The sequence below is a fragment of the Coffea arabica genome, chromosome 7e, assembly GCF_036785885.1.
Source record: "Coffea arabica cultivar ET-39 chromosome 7e, Coffea Arabica ET-39 HiFi, whole genome shotgun sequence".
NCBI lineage: Eukaryota > Viridiplantae > Streptophyta > Magnoliopsida > Gentianales > Rubiaceae > Coffea > Coffea arabica.
The window spans coordinates 11,386,175-11,403,924 of record NC_092323.1 but is presented as its reverse complement, the minus strand read 5'-3'; the positions used below and the strand labels follow the sequence as shown (position 1 = coordinate 11,403,924).

The 17,750-nt window shown below is 33.8% G+C and overlaps 1 protein-coding gene across 4 annotated transcripts; it reads right to left on the bottom strand.

The window, feature by feature from the left end:
- Positions 1 to 69: 69 nt before the first annotated feature.
- Positions 70 to 7,141, bottom strand: LOC113698014 (tRNA threonylcarbamoyladenosine dehydratase-like). Of its 4 annotated transcripts, XM_027217676.2 has the most exons (11): positions 6,848 to 7,117; positions 6,697 to 6,743; positions 6,447 to 6,540; positions 5,964 to 6,111; positions 4,764 to 4,976; positions 4,028 to 4,162; positions 3,354 to 3,488; positions 2,826 to 3,041; positions 2,243 to 2,367; positions 948 to 1,005; positions 70 to 602 (listed from the first exon to the last, which is right to left on the bottom strand). In XM_027217676.2, the coding sequence occupies exons 2-11, from the start codon at positions 6,737 to 6,739 to the stop codon at positions 492 to 494; spliced, it is 1,278 nt and encodes a 425-aa protein (XP_027073477.2). In that variant the 5' UTR covers positions 6,740 to 6,743; positions 6,848 to 7,117; the 3' UTR covers positions 70 to 491. The 4 variants fall into 4 exon arrangements, with proteins under 4 accessions (XP_027073477.2, XP_071914577.1, XP_071914578.1 ...); XM_072058476.1 differs by having other exon boundaries at positions 5,964 to 6,101; positions 6,447 to 6,743; positions 6,848 to 7,112; XM_072058477.1 differs by lacking the exon at positions 6,848 to 7,117 and having other exon boundaries at positions 5,964 to 6,101; positions 6,697 to 6,742.
- Positions 7,142 to 17,750: the final 10,609 nt, after the last annotated feature.

Here is a 17,750-nt window from a genome sequence, read left to right as displayed (position 1 = left end):
TTCAGTTTGGCTTTACTGGCCTTTTCTCTTGATCGGCATCAACAAGGCAAAAAAGATACACCACCTTCATGAATGAATGTCGATAAAAATTACTACAAGATTTCATTTTTCAATTCAATTACATAGCTCAATCTGCAGTAAAACAACGTATCAATGATTTCTCCTCGTACAGAATAATCAATATCCAAGAATTGAACTACTATTTCAACTTGCAAGTAGATGCCGCAAAATATCTCGACTGACTGACTCCTCTGAAGAACTCTACTACACAGTACATACGCGGATAAAGAAGCAAAGCTATTCTGATATCTTCCATACTTCCGAGTCATTAATCATGCGTTTGCCGACTGCCATAGCACGAGCAGATTGCCAATATCTCCTCAATGTGCAGTTGAACTACAAATACTCCCACAGAAGCTGGAAGCCTGGTATGTTTTCAAAAGCACTGCCACAAGAAGGGGAAACTGGAGCTTGTGCCAGTAAATGGCGTTCTACAAACCAAAATCTGATTCGGCTTGCTTCAGGACGGATGTCACCCTTGCAAAAAATTCTGGCTCTTCTTTCCGTATATCTTCGAGTGATCGCGATTCATGTTCATCAGCCTGGGAAGAAATTGTCAATCCAGTTCAACATGTATAATTCTATCACTACCTTCCCAGAAAAGCCAAGAACAGAAACAGGTTATGCTGCTAGGGCTTAATGATTAGGTCTATAACGAAAAATCCTACATCTTTAATGTAATTTATCCCTTCAAGATTTCCCCCTGACAATTTACTGAAACGCTGATGATTGAAGTATTGAACTTGTTACTAGTGAAATTCCTAAGGGAGAAATGTGAATAGTCGTCAATCAAAGATGAAGGCAACACCAAGACGGAATAATACATTAACTGCCACAAGCTATAACCTCAGCACAGTATTGAGTTATTATTTCCTTCAAGGACATACCTCTGAAAATTTAAGTAGAACTAAGTTTGAAACCGATGCTGGCTTAGTCTGATCCCATCTGAAAAAATACCGTGCAATAAAAGCAAACAGCATCAGTAGAAGGTAGTGCAAATACAGCAAAATCATAGACTTTAACTTAATAAAAAACATTAAAGTATGTGCTCAGGCAACTTATGAATTTTTAGTTACTTTAAGTTCTAGTTGAAAGAACTGAAAAGTAGCAGTTAAAAGGAAAAACTAATCAAAGTAAAAAATCAAATGCCAGAAGAATGGATTTTGGCATAACTAGCTGTAAGAAATTATGTTTCGTACTATCAGCATTTAGAAAACAAACTTAACAAAAGCAAATTCCAAAATCTGACAGTGCACTATTATCCAGGTTTGAAGCATAGTGAGAAATATTGAAAATACCACAAATTCTTTAGAACAACAAACAAGCCTAAAAGCTGAATTTTGAGATATTTTCTCTATTCATATACTACAGCAGAAAATCCAGTATTAGACCAAGTAAATAAAAGTACAGAATGGCAGTTCGAGAATCTGACTCAAGGAGTTAGAAAGGGGAAATTATGTTCAAGTTAGCCAATGCAACAATCTATCTAAGGGGAAATAAAGACTCAACATCATCTTTTTACAACTGAAAAGATAAACATCTTCAGCTTATGTATTAAATTATGATTTAAGGCCTTCTGATCCAACATAATTGTTTCACAGGGAAGAAAGGAAAAAAAATGTGTATAACTTTTAGCCTGGCTTTATGTTGTCTAAAGTGGTAGGGGAAAGAAAACAATGAAATATTGCTATAATCAGGCAAAAAAGTGGTTGTTTAAAGTGCCACAGGAAAGAAAAGCAAACAAGCATATTAACATGATATGAACACTATATCAACATCAAATAGTTTAGTGGTCAATGAAAACTAGTAAGAGACTTTGGATCTTTGGGTAGAATGGGTAAACATACTTCTCCCCAGCTATACTCCCTCTTAAAGTTAAGGCAACCTATGTCCCATTCGCTATTATGGAATTTGCAGTATGTTGCCATCCAACCTCCTCTCAACTCTCATCATATCACACTTCATCTGAATGAAAATTCTTTGTTATCCAAAAATTTACTTGAACTAAATAATACAATTTTAAAACAATAGGTTTCCACCTAGTATTTCAGTACTAGTTTAGCATACCCAACAGACAAATTAAGATGAAAAACACAAGAAGAAAAAAACAACAATAAAGAAAGTGAAATAAGTCAAAAAGTTGCCGGCAAGTAGTTTTAATCAATCTCTTTTGCACCCCTACCTTACAAGCATTAATTCATTCACAGAACGCCACATTCCACGCCCTACATTGTTTAAGGACTGATCTCTTGCACTTCGTCCATGCCATAACTCTTTCACAATATACATAACTTCTTCAACATCTACCTTTAGAGTGACAAGAAATGGTATGATGTTAAATATTTCAACATATAATTTACCAGGAATGATATGGACCCCCCCCCCCTCTCTTTTTCACAAGGGTTCAGTATTCCAACTATCAGAAATAAATGAAACTACAAAGCAAACGAAACCCAAAAGAAGCATGTAGCAGAAGAAATTAAAATTAAAGCATCTCAATAAAGAAAATCATTTTCTCATATCTGGATGGGTAGGAGGATAATGGCTTCAGAGTTTTGATTCCCAAGTACACCATTGTTTCCTATATTATTAATCAGAGTAGAAGCATCTAATTGTAAAATTTTGATGACAAAAAATTATTATTGAGCATTGGCTTAAATACAAAAAATATCCCCTCTCAAAAACCCACCAGAGAAAAAGGAAATTTGCAAGTTCTTTTAATGCTTGTTAAAGAAAATCCAAGGAAAAGAACCAGAACCATGTACCTGTACTTGCATGGCTGTGCCATAGAGTAACTCTTCATGCTCAATAAGACGCTGATGGAGAATACAGTAATGATCTGTATCAAGATTCACTACTGGCTCCATTTGAACTTGCAGGCCGGCCAGTTGTGTTACAACATAGGAAGCCATAATTTGTCCAAATATTGCAGGTATGGTTCCCAGAACAGGAATGATGCGAACCCTGAAACCTGGAACAACCTAACATCCCAACGCCGAAGTTAAATTGTCGAATAAAAATCTGCACCTCTTGTGAGAGTAAGCATAAGGTTGAGGGTGGAAAGGGTGTGGAGAGGGGTGAGAGGGTTTAAAAAAAAAAAAACTTAGGTTACATGCACAAATTTGTAAAAACTTCTAAAGTGAATTCTATAGGGACCATTATCCACGAATTAGCTCAGCCTACCAATTGCAATTCTAATTTCCAACCGACTCAATACTACAATATTACTTCCTCATCTACCTCTGTCGTCACCAGTCCCTCACTCTCTTTACATCAGTAGCAAGTATTCTTACTTGGTAATCTGAAGGATTTTCTTCTTCGCCACTAGGCCCTTTAAAAGGAAGCAACTTTGCCTTGGGTTTCTCTAAAGAGAAAACAACAGGAATGCCACCATCAATACCATAGTCCTTCCTCAGTCGATGTCTCACCTGCAAACCAGTATTTCTTAAGAGCTATTCTCACCAAAAAACATGTATATCCAAACACGCTTGGAAACAAAATTTATAGATGGCCAACTTCCATATTGCAACTGTATGCCTACAACAACAATGGATCAAAATGCATGATAAATATTCAACAGAAGTGTAGATAAGCAAACTCCAAAACACAGTAAGATTCAATCTTAATACTCATTTATAGAATGATTCATATAACTCCAAGATCTTCAATGGTCAATACGTGTAAGCTTCTAAGAAGACCAAATAAAGAAGGTCCAAATAAAAATGGTTCACCATGTGCCAAATTCAGTAGAGAAGAAGCCTAACAGCATTACTAGTCTAAATTTCCCAATTGAATTCTACCAGAAGTATGCATTTCTCAGCCACACAATTTAACCATACAAAGTACATAAAGTACTCTTCCTAGTCAAAAAAATGATGTCCAGTTTTAGATGAACAAAATACTTGTATGCAACATATTATACATAGACCTAAAGTGCAACACCAAATCCAAAAGGCAAATCAATTACCGATCGGGATAACGGATCATTTGTTGACTCTCTTAAGTCTGCTACACGGATTCTTGTTGGATCAGCTCTTGCACCAGCTCCTGTGGCAGAAAGAACTTTTAAACCTCTACGTACACAGGCAGCAAGAAGTGCAACCTGTATCACACGGAAACTAAAAGTTAACTTTTGTACATCAAAATCTCAAATTTGACTAGACTAACGATTACTACAATTATTCAGTCTTAGATGTTGGCAACAGAAGTAGGGCAGGGGCAGATGAAAACTTTTCATTGATTGAGAAGGACAAAGTTGATATTCTGCCCGTGAGAGAGGATAAGTCAGGTTCATTTTAGTCCATGAATGAATGGAAAACTGATGCACAATTTCTACATAACTTTTTGATGGGAAAAATTTATAATCTATTGGTCAAATTATACAGGGTAGAATGATGCTATCATTTCATTTAACTGAGAATCCTTACCAACATATATCATGTCATTTAGACATGAGTTTAGGGTGTACCAGAACTTCCCCAGGTTAAGGATCTTATACAAAATAAAGAGAATCAATGTATTAAACATACAATTCTTCCAGAAGTTGATAGAAATTTACATTCAAGCCAGAACTTCTTGCAAAAGAAACGTTAGTCAAAACAATAACTAGTCAAGCAGGGATCCATAAGCTGGTAAGAACATACTTCCACACTGTGTTGGGAAGTGTTTTAAAAGTTTAGCAAACAAAAAGCACTAGAAGTTACCTTAGCGTCAATATTGTCAATGCAATCCAAAACAAAATCAGGGTTGCCTGAAAGAATTTCTTCTTCAGAGGATGAATCATATAGCAGGACCTTTGCATTTACATGACACTCGGGGAAAATGGACTGAAAATGCTTCTTAAGGCATAAAGCTTTTGGAGTACCAACATCCTCTCTTGTTGCTACAGCATGCCGGTTCAATGACGAAACTGATACCTACACAAAATAGCTTTAAAAGTAAAAGCATTATACATACATATATATATATATATAGAAAATGTACTTTGATAATATATAAAAAAAATCCAAAAAAAGTCCCTTCAAGCTAAATTTAGACGAAAACATTCAAATAGCCAATTTTAAAACTTGACCATTTAGGATAAAGATCTCTTGAATGTTGGAAACCAGGACCCAAGCTGGAACAAAAGTTGTACAGGTAGGTAATCCAGTAAGGGAAGAATTGAAAAACAGCCTAGCCTAGAAACTAAACAAAACAAAAGGGCTCAAAACCATATATCCAGTTTTCAAACACTTCCATCTTTTCAAACTTGAGCCCTCAACCTGATCGAAAAGGCATCTGAAAAGCACCCGAGAAGGCTTTGGGATTCAGAACTTGATAGTCATATGAAATCATAGCTTCGCTGCTTTCCATTTCTCTTTGAAAATATTCTTTTAATATCTGGATCCGGTGTTAAAGTGGAGGAAGCATGGTCATTTCCATCCTTAAGATCTCTGCTAGCTTAACTTCCTACAATTGGGTGTAGCACCTTTTGCCTATGGTTGATTATCATTGCTCAATTAGTGGATTTGTTATGATGTTCATTTTAAAGTAAATCAATTCAATATATTCAATAAATTTAAATCCTCTGTATTAGTAAATATCTTCAAGTTTACTAGATTTTAATTGTTACTCATATGCAATTAGATCAAGTTTAACATTATTGTAACAATCACCAAAGAAAGAAAATTAAATCTTATAAATGTTTTGGATATGAAATCTGGAAGTTTTCGATTTAAACAGGTAAGTAAATTATATTTAAACAGGTAAAGTGCTGATCAGCCAAAATGGAATTGAGATGATTAAACAGAGAAAATACAGAGTAAAAGAAAACACTCCATAAGTAAAATTAAACACCAATAAGTGAAGAAGCATACAGTCGAACATTGTACACAACTAAGGATGGCATTTCAACAAGAAGGTACCTGGTCAAAGTCCACCAGAAGCAGTCGCCCAACCCCAGACCTCAAAAGCATAGAGGCAGCATGACTTCCAACTCCACCAAGTCCAATTACCACCACATATGATTGAGTGACTTTCTCTTGGGACTCTAGGCCAAAGAACTGAATGTTCCTAACGAGAACACAAAAGAACAGGCCATTAGCATCAGATCATTATTTCAAATCACAAATTTGAATAGCTCTAGAGTTGAAAGGTGCCTCCTACTTCCCAGTAGTTGAAACAATAATCCAGAAGACAAACAAAAAAAAAAAGCACTCAAAGTGCAAGGGTTTGAAAAGGGGAACGAAAAGTTTTAAACACATAACAACAGCTAGAATGCAATGTCTGACTAACCACAAAAAGGAGTTACGTGGTTGTAATAAGAAAAGTCCTACATAAGATTCTTCAGTTAGTAATGAGCTGCTCAGGGAAAAAATTTTTTTTGCGAGTTAAAAGCCCAACTGTACCTAGTAAGGTGCTCAGAAACTACTTCATCAGCTAGCAGGTCTGGATTTCCAACCCCCCGATCCACAACCGCAGGATAGTTATAATGTTTCGTACCTGACACAAATGTCAACATTGTATCTGTTACTCAAGTAGAAGTGTGTGTGTGTGTGTGTGTGTGTGTGTATAACCCATGAGAAAACTTCAAAAAGTACAATTTAACAATAATATTAATGATGATCACAATAATAAAGAGAGCTAGAACAGAAATACCGCCATTCGTTTTGGCTGCTTCCCTTATGCACTCGTTTTTCATTCTTCTGCACCCCAAAAAAAAAAAAAACACAGAGAACAGTAGAAATTAATGCTTTAGGTAACTGTGAAAATGTTGTTTAAGTATGAAGAGTTATGCATGGTAAGGAACCTAGGAAGAAGCTTGAGAACAGCCACGGTAGCAGCAGAACCCAACAGAGCTCAGGCGCCGATCATAGCCAAGAATTTCACTCTTTCTTCCATCTTTCTCCGATTTTTTTCCGGTTAAATCAAATCGGGCGGCGGGGGTTTAAAGTTAACGTCTGCAAGTCCCACTTCTGCTAGAAACGCTGTCGTATAGAGCTCAATTTCGACTATCAACAGTCTGTCTGTCGAAGTACAACTGAAAGAATTTTCTCAGCATGGTTTTGGCAAGCCCAATGCTTGACCCGTTTAAGAAATCCATAGTAGAGCCCAAACTAAACTCCCGTTGTAGTGCGGATTTAACCCAATATAACTGCTTACTACGCATGGGCTGGTAAAGGATGCAGCAGCTACAGAAATCATGTGGCTGTAAAGTCCCTAATTGAAATTCTTCATGTGGCGGGATGAGTCTGCGGAGGCAGTTACGAGAGTCGCTGCCCTTATTTAGTTTGTAATATTCTTGTATTTTCAATTGCTATTAATGAAATTCTACCGTTCGGGTAATAAAGAAAGAAAAAGTGATGTTTTTATTTTGGCTCTCGAATTTTTCCCTCTATTTCGACCCCTTTTTCCCTTCCCTTATTTAGGATTAGAGTTTAAAAAACAAAAAAAAGTTATGCCCGTAAACGTTGTTACTATGCTAATTATTAAAAGGAACAATACAATTGGTCTATTTGGATTAAATATTATTTGCAAAAAAAGTTTTCAGAATAGTACTATTTGAAATTTTGTGGATGTGAGGTGTAAAAGTCATTGAAAACATAAAAGGATTAAGAAATGTATTTATGACACAACAGAATAATTTTCACTAGATTTAAATATTTTCATACAATTACCATAGGGCGCCAAAAGTTTTATTTTCTTGTTTTACACTTAGGATTTGGCTAACAAGTGTCCATTGAATCCTCATTAATGGAGTCCTCACATGTTAATTTTGTGTGATAGTGAAGTTAATTCGAGAAAGTATGGAAATGCAAAGAGACAATAGATATGAATATGCACTTTTACATAGTAAGTTAAGTGTGATTTAAATGTACTAACCAGGTACTCGTTAGAAATTTTCTTAAACTTAATCACCTATATAGTTTCCAATATTTGGTTATTTAGTTGTACTAGAGTTCTTCTTAGGCCTTGGATGTTATCAAAAAGCATAAAATTCATCAATTGTGCAATCTCAAAATTCTAGGTGCTAATCACAAAATTATAATCTAAAAACGAAAAAGAAAAATTTTGTCAAACTATCATGATTTAACCTTCTCTGCGCACTTCGTTTAAACATACCATTCACATAAGGTTCTCCAGTTGCGTGCAATTGAAATGGTACATTATGCTGAACCTATGCAGCAAAGCCATGATCTTATCTGGTGAAAGGGAATCTACGCATCTAAAACCTCTTCTGATTTCGTTGTTTATGTTATCTTGCAGGAAATCTACTAATTTACTATGTATGTTTTAGCTCGACTCGAACTTGACTCGACGTATATAGTTGAGCTCACTTGTTTGGTTACCTAAAAATTTCGATAAGAGATGCCAAGTCGTCTGATTAGTTCCAGTGATGACTGATGAACAGAATCTCATAGTATTGTTGTATAGCTATTTTGCAATGCCGTTCTGCTGACAGGCGGTAGAGTCTGATTCCACCAATGAAGAAGTGCTTGTCCCGGATGGTGATTAAGCATGACTCAATGCTTTGTCATTTCCCAGCTTCTTTAATTTGATTACGTTCTACTTAACCACACTTAGCATATAAATTAGTTCAATTTGCGACAATTAATTAAAATAACTTTACACGCTGTTTAAATTACTGGCCACCAAGTTCCTTCAAGGACCAGGAACTTTTTTTTTCATTAAAATGAAAAAAAAAAAAAAAGAACCCCAGGAACCCTGAGACCACTAGTATATGCTATATTTTTTAATTTACATTGCTTAAACTAAACTGAAGTGGGAAAATGCTGTTTTTTATCCCCTGCCAATTGTTAAAACTTAAATTATCTGCATGCAGAGGATAAGCTTAAGCCCAACAAAAGGGTTCTCCAGCTGGCTCATTGGGGAGATGACAATTTTGTGGAGTGAAAAGGCAGTGGGCAGTGAAAAGGCAAAAAGGGCCCTTTAGTGCCCAAGGACAACGATAGAACTAGAGAAAAGAACAAAACTGAATGACAGAAGCTCTCCTACTGTGCTAAATGCACATTGTAAAGCATCAAGCAAGTGCTCACCTATATACACTTTTGTTCAATCAATACAATCCAATCGTTTCAATAAAAAATAAAAAAAAAAATGACAGAAGCTCTCACTTCGGCAATTACTGGCGAAGCTAAGGGCCAGCAAATCCAAGGACACGAAACTCTATTCTCACTTAGTGTCTGTTTGATAACATAAAAAAGTGTTGAAACTGAATTCATTCAAACATTCAGATGTTTTGAGTGTTTGATAAATAAAAATTTTTCTGCTGAACTTATTAAGTGGTGCTGAATTTGTATGTATTTTTTTCAGCACAAGAATTGTAACTGAATGCTTAATTTGATAAGAAACAAGAGATTTACTTCAACTACTTTATCTTATCTACCAAATCTATCCTTGTTTGTTAATTACATTCAAAATCCTTATTGAATTAAACAATTTAATATTTTCTATCCAAAATCCTTATCTAATTAAACAACCTGACATTCTCTGTCTAATGGCTTTCTACTTATATTTTCTCCTTATTTAATGATTTTTTTTACAATTTCTCCATGCTCCTCACATTTGTCTACTCCTTATCTTTTTCTATCTTTCTACTCTTTCATAATTTTGTCATTTTTTTACTCCCAATTTTTTTTATTGCTATTGTACTCACCGATCTCAAATTCATTTTTTCCAAGGTAAGTGACATTGATTATTTGTTGTTTTGCTTCAACATTTTTCCATTGAAGTAATTAAATTTCTATATAATTTGGTGTGAATTTAAAACTTGTTTATTGCAGCTTCCTTTTGCTTATATTTAGACTTTTCTTATCAAACTCTGATTTAAAAATATATTTGCACCGATATTTGGACTTTTCCATAATATATTTCTTCTTTTATATTACTTTGATTTAAAAATAAATATTGGCATTTTCATACCTAACAATTTTAAGCTAATTAAATCATATGTTCTATTTCTTTTTTGGATTGAAAGATAGAAGGGCAAAATTGTACAATTTAGTTTATTAAGCATTAAGTTATAAATGTTTATCAAACAGTATAAATATATTCAGCATTAAGATTCAGATATTCATATATCTCTTTTCAGTGCTTAATATTCAGCAAATTAATTGTTTCAGTATTCAGAATTCAGAATTCAGAGTTCAGATTCAGTTTTATCAAACGGAGCCTTAGAGGGCATCCGAAACTTATGCTCCATTGGCAAACCCGGGTACCTGGACTGGATTTGCAACGTGGCGCGCTGCATCTACTAGACCTTACTTTCATAAATATAAGGCACCATAATTATAATTTACAAAATTTTACTAAAATTTAAAACTTATAAATACTAATGAAATAGATACATTTTACTAAATTGCATCTACAAAATGCTTTACTTTAATTTTCTAGAATGTAAACATCTACCTATTTATCTCTCTCATTTTTCTTCTAAACATACACGAGTTGATTTTCTTGATCTGCAAGAAAAAATAAAGAAACGTGGTTGAGCAACGTACGCCCAATAGATAGTACTTACTCCCATGTCGGATCATGTAGTTATATACATATTATATACATTTACAAATTCGATCATACCATACCACATGCATACATCAATTAAAAACATGTCATCCCATTTCAAATATTGTATAAACATATTTCATTGAAAATGAGTGGCATGCATATAAGTGGCTTCCGTCTAACTTGGCACTTAGTTCAACAAATTCTAAAGGTGGCTTTCGCCGAACGTGGTATAGAAACACACATAATATGATACGATCGTATTCATTGAACATTTGAACATACTTGCAAGTCATAAAATATATCAATCATGTCATCTCATTTCATAAATATAGCTCACAAATAAGTACACGCAATATTCGACCTCTGAGTACTCAATCTAGAGATTAACCCTTTTAGGAGGACGATCAAGAGGTTTTGCATAAACCCCTTGACTACATAACATAACATAAGTCAATCGGCCGAACTCTACACTGACTCTCATGACTAACATAACATAACATACCAGAACTATAGCCCCTACTGTCTATTTTATGACCGTTTAGAGTTTTTTATAACATAAAATTATTTCACATGTCACATACATATTTCTTTCATTTCATGAAAATATGCCATTTATTTCATAAAATATTGCATAGCAAAACATTTCAAATAGGTAGACATAATCCATATTGCATATATCAAAATAAAGCATTTAATTGAGAAGATTCATATTTAACATTTTAGAAAATACAAAGGGATGAGTACCACCTATCTCGAACTGCTAACTTGAAGATATCCGAACATACCTTAAACTTGCTTCGAACCTATTGTCAATAACATGTATACCATAATTAGTTCTCGTGTCTTATTCTTAAAGGATTTATTTTTTTTCTCAAGTAATCCTATAAAACATGTCTAGACTTTCGATAAAATGTACTTGAATAGTTTCCTAAAAATGGAATGATTCCCCTTCTTAGAAAATTTCCTAACTTAGAAAGTTACAATTTTTTCAGAAGGTTCCTCGATTTCAAAACTTTTCTTTTTCTTTTTTTTTAAAAAAAAATTGCTTAAATTCATATATTCACAAAGAAACTTTATATTCTAGTATAAACGGCCCTACATTAATTAATTTAGACTGAATTTGAGTTTCGACTTGGACTTAGAGTTAAGTCCATTCATGCAAAATGTTTTGTTCAAATTTACATTTGGGTTCACGATTCACTTGGGTACTTAAAAGAGTTTTTGAATTCATTGAAACAAAACTGAGTCTTTAAAATATTGTTGGACTTTCAAAATAAATTCTTTAGGGAGTCTAATTAAGTTTGGGTCATTACAATAGATTTGGATTTTTTTAAAAAATAATCTAATTTATGAAATTGACTTGCTCTACTTCACTACATTATTATATTTTGTTGGGTTACTTCTAAAACACTTTGGACTTGATTTAACCGATAGAACTAGTTCATACAAAAACAGTCAATTGTAAAACCTTTTTAGGCCATCATGAAATTTTAAAATACTTTGATTGCTTTATCATGATTATCTTAGCCCTATAGGGATCATTTCTTAACTCGTGTGCTTGTAAAGATAGTCCTTTTATCGATATTGAACTTTGTCATAAACTCTGGACTTTATTTATACAATAGTTGTCCCTATATTAACTTGGTCAATCACAATTTAGTCATTGCATAAGTATTTCTAAATGCACCGGCTTAATCATGCCAACAAGGGGTTTTTTTTAAACAAAATTCGTCAATCACCAATGTTTGAGATCTTATTACTAATACACATCGACTAGTTGAATTGAACCATTTTGAAGTCCAATTAAAATAGTGCTTTAGACCAAGGAATGTTGGTCTGAACTTTAGTAAAAATTGCTCATAGATGAAAGGTCCATTTCGTGATTCACAAATCAACTTGAAAACCCAAACATAATTTAGCCTTTGAAGATCAGTTATCCAATTTGTAGCCAACTTCAAATTTATCTAATATGGCTTACATGCCACGGTATTACTGCTCCCTAGTAAACAATCAATACATAAGTGACTTCTATGTAAAGATTCACACCTTGATTACAGCCAACATACGATTAAGTAGGTAAGTCATAGTTTGACTAACTCAAAGCCAGAAACACACGTATTTTTTTCTTACGGCATTCATCCATGAAGATTTAAAAGCCTATGTACCGAATCAAATGTGAGAAACAGAACGAAAGTGGGCCACAACATAGATAAGATAAAATACCTCAAAATCCAAGACCCTTGTTTCGATCCAATTCCTGATATATAGCCAACTCTGAGATTGTTAAACTCCAATTTAATATTCCAGGTCACCTTTCCATGTTCTTCAGCCACCATTGATGGTAATCGCTGGATTAAGTTTTGCTTGGAAGAGCCTAGCTCATCAGGAACAGCACCATCTAGAGCATGCTATCTGTTTTATGTTTCCTCAAGCATTCGGGTGTTAATTTGATCAATTTGTCGTGGAATAAAGAGTTAGGTGTGTGGGTCTGGTGGCCTAAGGCCAGCCATGGCCGGAACAGGTCTAGGGAGCTAAATTGCAGATCTATCGTATTAACTAGAATAATCATGCTATGTCATGGAGTCATACAAGAAAAACTAGTGGTAGTTTTCTTCATCTTTTTCTCACATTTGTTATAGTTTCTAGGGGGAAAGAAGTGAATGTGTCGTTGATTAGGTTACTTGTTAAGTGTATAGTTATCCTAGGTTGTCAATTACTAATGGAACTTTTATCCTTATTTGCCCACTAATCAGAATTAACCACCCACTAACTTGGACACCACTATCACATTATTATGGAGTTAGTTAATTAAGAATAAAATTCTTGATAATCCTACTTATTTATTTTGTTTATTTAAAATAATATTAGACGTTTGAGTAATAATGATAAGAATTGGATAAAAATACAGGGTTTCATACCATGTTTGTGGAATGCTCATTCGTTTTGTCTACAACGCCATTATGTACGAGGAGCTTCCGGAATATTACTATTCTTTGTTTTCAAATTAAATTAGGACGTAATTTTTTGTGTAGTAAATTTAATTGGAGAAGCATACAGTTATAGCATTACAACTTGGCACAATGGTGTACTTGATTCTAGTCACGAGATCCAAAGGTTGAAAAGGATTACGGCAGGAAAAACTTCAAGAAAGTAAGGCAAAATTTTGGAAAGTGCTCGTAGTTCAAAGAGAGTCCATGGCAACCATACAATATCTTTTCACGTTATGCATGAGAATCCTGATCGAAGGGGGATGAAGAAAGGAACACCTTCAAAGAAAGAAAATGATTGTACAGGACCAAATTGTTTCACTGGTTCAATTCATCAAGTATTTACATATATCTCCAGTTCTGGATTTCGTGATCAGCCGAAGACTAGACCAGAATATTAAATTTTGTTAGGTCCATGGTTTATGTCTTCAAATAACTAGTGGGTGATAATGTAAGCAATCACATTAGGTTGCCAGATGTGATAAAGATAGGGAACTGAAAGTGTACCAGCTATAAGTCTCAGACAACATGTGTGTTCAACGAAAGTGATAATCAACTTGAGCATTTACTCGTTGCTGTCAATTTCAGGGATAAGCACATAGTAATATAGAAGTAATATAGATGAGCGACATGCATCGATCTAGTGGATGAAGGATGTCCTGGGGAAAGACAAACTTTTGTTACGTATGTTTGATGAAAATTTATGAATATAGAAGTAAAGATTGGCATATATAATCGATTGAAAATAAAAGCTAAAGAAACGGAACTCTTGACAACTCACTGTCCTTGGATGAATTTCTCAGTCGGTAACAATCTTTCATCATCAAGATAATGAGGAAAGTTCTCCAAAAGATCAGCGTGGTTCAAAGCAAAATTTCATAATGGGGTATTTATTGAAACCTAGCTACTAGTATTTGATAAAATTATTACGTCTTAGTGTTCAAATTGTATCATTTTTTTTCTTACCAAATGTACCCACAATATGAAAATTTGGTAAGTAAACAAGCAAATTTTGCATCATCTCTGTAGTTTAAACTAAGTTTTGCAACCTAACAATCCCTAGCTAGTACATATATATATAGAAGAAATACAATTAAGCAACAGTCACTGATTAAAGCTCACGGGACCAAATGGATCGGATCAGTTGTATGAATGATTTAGTTTAAGTATAAATGTGATAAGTGGGTTCAACACTTGCAAAAACTTGGTTTTGAAGAGCCTTTTCAAGTGGACTTGATCATCAGCAATTTGGCTAGAGTCTGAGGCTGATGGCTTTATAGAAAAAAGAGTTAGTGGTTTGTGCATGGTAGACGTCCATTAGTGAACTTACATATCTGCTGCGGTTTGGCATTTCTTCACTCAGCTTAGTTAATTGCCTTCTTATACAATTCCTCGGATCTTTTCTTTTGAATTATAACACTAATTAAAGTTGTTAGTCCAGCTCCCTCTGATGACATTCCTTAGCTTAATTTATCGATCACCATTAAAGGTTGTCGCATGTATATATTGAAGAAGTTGATGGCAAGTCGATATGTCAAATCATGATATGATACTATAATTAGCCGGTGATCAAAGAATGCTTTAAACAGTGGCCTACAGATGGCATGCAAACTTTCAGTACTAAATTGTAACATGAATTATCTTTCTTATGTTTTGAGCTGAAAAACGACTATTTAATTTGCTAGGTCAATCAAAGCAATATATACAAGTATATTGTCTTATATTAGGAACATGGTTTTGGGAATTCTTTTGCCTTTTTCCCCTAAGAACAGGGTTAAGGACCTAAGGTCGTATGTCTCTACCTAATCTATCAAAGCCAGTTTTGGCCACAGATCAAGTGCTAACCTTTTGGTTTTGATTTTCTTGTATGGTCTTTTCAATTTTTTAGGGCCACCAAATCCCACCTACTGACTTTAAATATGCTTTCTGCTCTTGCTCTCTCAGTTCATGATTTTCTATATCCTGAATTCAGAAACCATGCATTCTAATAATATAGCACTTTTTTCCTCTCAGTGATTGCAAGCATTTCTTTGCATATTTTCCCACTATCTTCAATTATAAAGTCAGTGGAGATGCACTATGAAAAACTCCTTCATTAAAGAATTCAAACTCCTCCAGGGTCGAAAGAGGTTTAGATGGAGCAACCAAAATTTGACTGCTCTATTTTAACTAGAATTAAATACTTGGATCGTCTTTTAGCACTAAAACTGCCCTGCTGCATGCGGAGTTTTTCACTTGTGCATCACTTTTTATAGGAAATGGGAGTAATTTTATGTTAGCCTGTCCTTTCTGCACTAAGAAGCAGCATGATATATCAAGAAAAATGCATCAATAATATGCTAAGGATAAGTTCACGGAATATATAAGGGATGTGCCCACTATAAATTTTAACCATTATCCTCTCTTCTTGAAATGAAGAAACTTTAATCTGTCTAACAGGTGACCATAAGACACCCGTTAAGATATATTTTAAATATTATATTTTTAAAAATATAAGATTAATTAGTAAAAGTAAATAAATATAAAAGATGATAGATAAGATTAGATAGAAAAAGTATATAAATGCAAGAGAAGATAATAATTGTTAGTAAGTATATATATATATATATGATATATTAAGTGAATATTATGTGTGTTAACGGGTGCCCTAAATTTAAACTTTGACAGACAACTAATTAAATACCAGATCCACCTTTCATATGTCTTTAGGGCACAAAATGGAAAAACTCTAAAATTGTTACCATTTTATTATTAATAATGTACTAATAGTATGGGAAAATCCTATAGTATTACTATAAATCTGCCAGCGGGGGAAGTAGCTACCGTTGATTACAAAGACAGCTTGTCGTCTTCCAGCCTTCAGCTGTCAATTATCATGATTCAAGCTATAATTAATTAGAGTCAAAACGCAACATTATCACAACATGATCTGGCAAAATGCTTAATTTGCCACAACATGATGATCTCGCAGCTTTTTCTGAGGTACAATTCAACCATAGCTAGTTTGGATCATAAGTTACATCTTGTGCTGTTCAGCTTGGCAAAATGTTGTGTTTTAGACATAGTATATTAATTCAACGCAATTATCAGTCTGATTTTCTAGCCCGACTTCTGTTTGTTTTTGACATAACTAGTAGATTCATGTTTTAAACTAAAATTTGAGCCATGTGCACATTATCTGTATGCATATGCCTTGTGTAAATCTAATAAATCGTAGTACTAAATAAGAATTTGTCAAAGCACATTGTCGTGCACTAACACAAATTAGACGAGTATCTAATAAATCGTACTAGTAAATAAGAATTTGTCAAAGCACGTTGTTATGCACTATTCATTAACACAAATCCTCTACTCGTAGATAGAGTAGTTTACAATACAATTAATTGGTTTACATTAAATGATAATTCTTATTAGTACTACTTATTTTTGCACCTGTCCTATAGGTATAATCTCTCTCTCTCTCTCTCTCTCACACACACACACACATAATTACATGTATATGTGTAATTACCTTTGGTTTTTTTTTTTTGGTTTAATTGTAAGTGGGAGATTTTGAATTCATAATATCTTACTATCTAACTCAACCCTTTCCCCTGCACATATGTAACCACCCACTTCCTAAGTTCTTTAAAAATTTAACCAATAAAATAGAAAAAGAATTAAATTCATAAAAAATAGGAATAAGGAGTCTTTATATTGTGTTACTGAATACCTCGTTTAAAAAAAAATACGCTGCCTGACACTTTATCAGGACTAACTAATAAAAAGCTTGGAGCTAAAAATGATTTTACAAATGAATCACGTTTGAGAAAAAATTTTCAATACCGAATTCGACTAAAAGAAAAACAAAAGTTGCATTTTCATTTTGGTCTTATAGATAGGCAAGTCAATCTAGATTTGAATTGTGCCATGTGTCGCAGACTGTTTAAATTCCACAATAATCCTAACAATATATAATAGTCATCAAACATTACCTCGCTGATTCTTATCTCAAATGTATACCATTATCTCGACGAACTTTATTCACCAAAAAAGAAAGGGAGAAAAAAACCGCCATCAAACTATATTATCAACTCTAACCATCAAACTACTCACATTATAAATTACACGTGTTTGGCTTATCTTGTAAATTAAGAGCTAAATTTGATGAAATGGCCATTTATATACTAATTATAATTAGTTAAGTGACTTATTTTT

Coding starts and splice junctions, on each gene's coding strand:
- LOC113698014 (XM_027217676.2), bottom strand. CDS start 6,739: ATGAAAAACGAGTGCATAAGGGAAGCAGCCAAAACGAATGGCG. Junction 6,541..6,696: donor AGCAGCCAAAACGAATGGCG/GTATTTCTGTTC, acceptor CATTTGTGTCAG/GTACGAAACATTATAACTAT. Junction 3,042..3,353: donor AAAATCCTTCAGATTACCAA/GTAAGAATACTT, acceptor TTGGGATGTTAG/GTTGTTCCAGGTTTCAGGGT.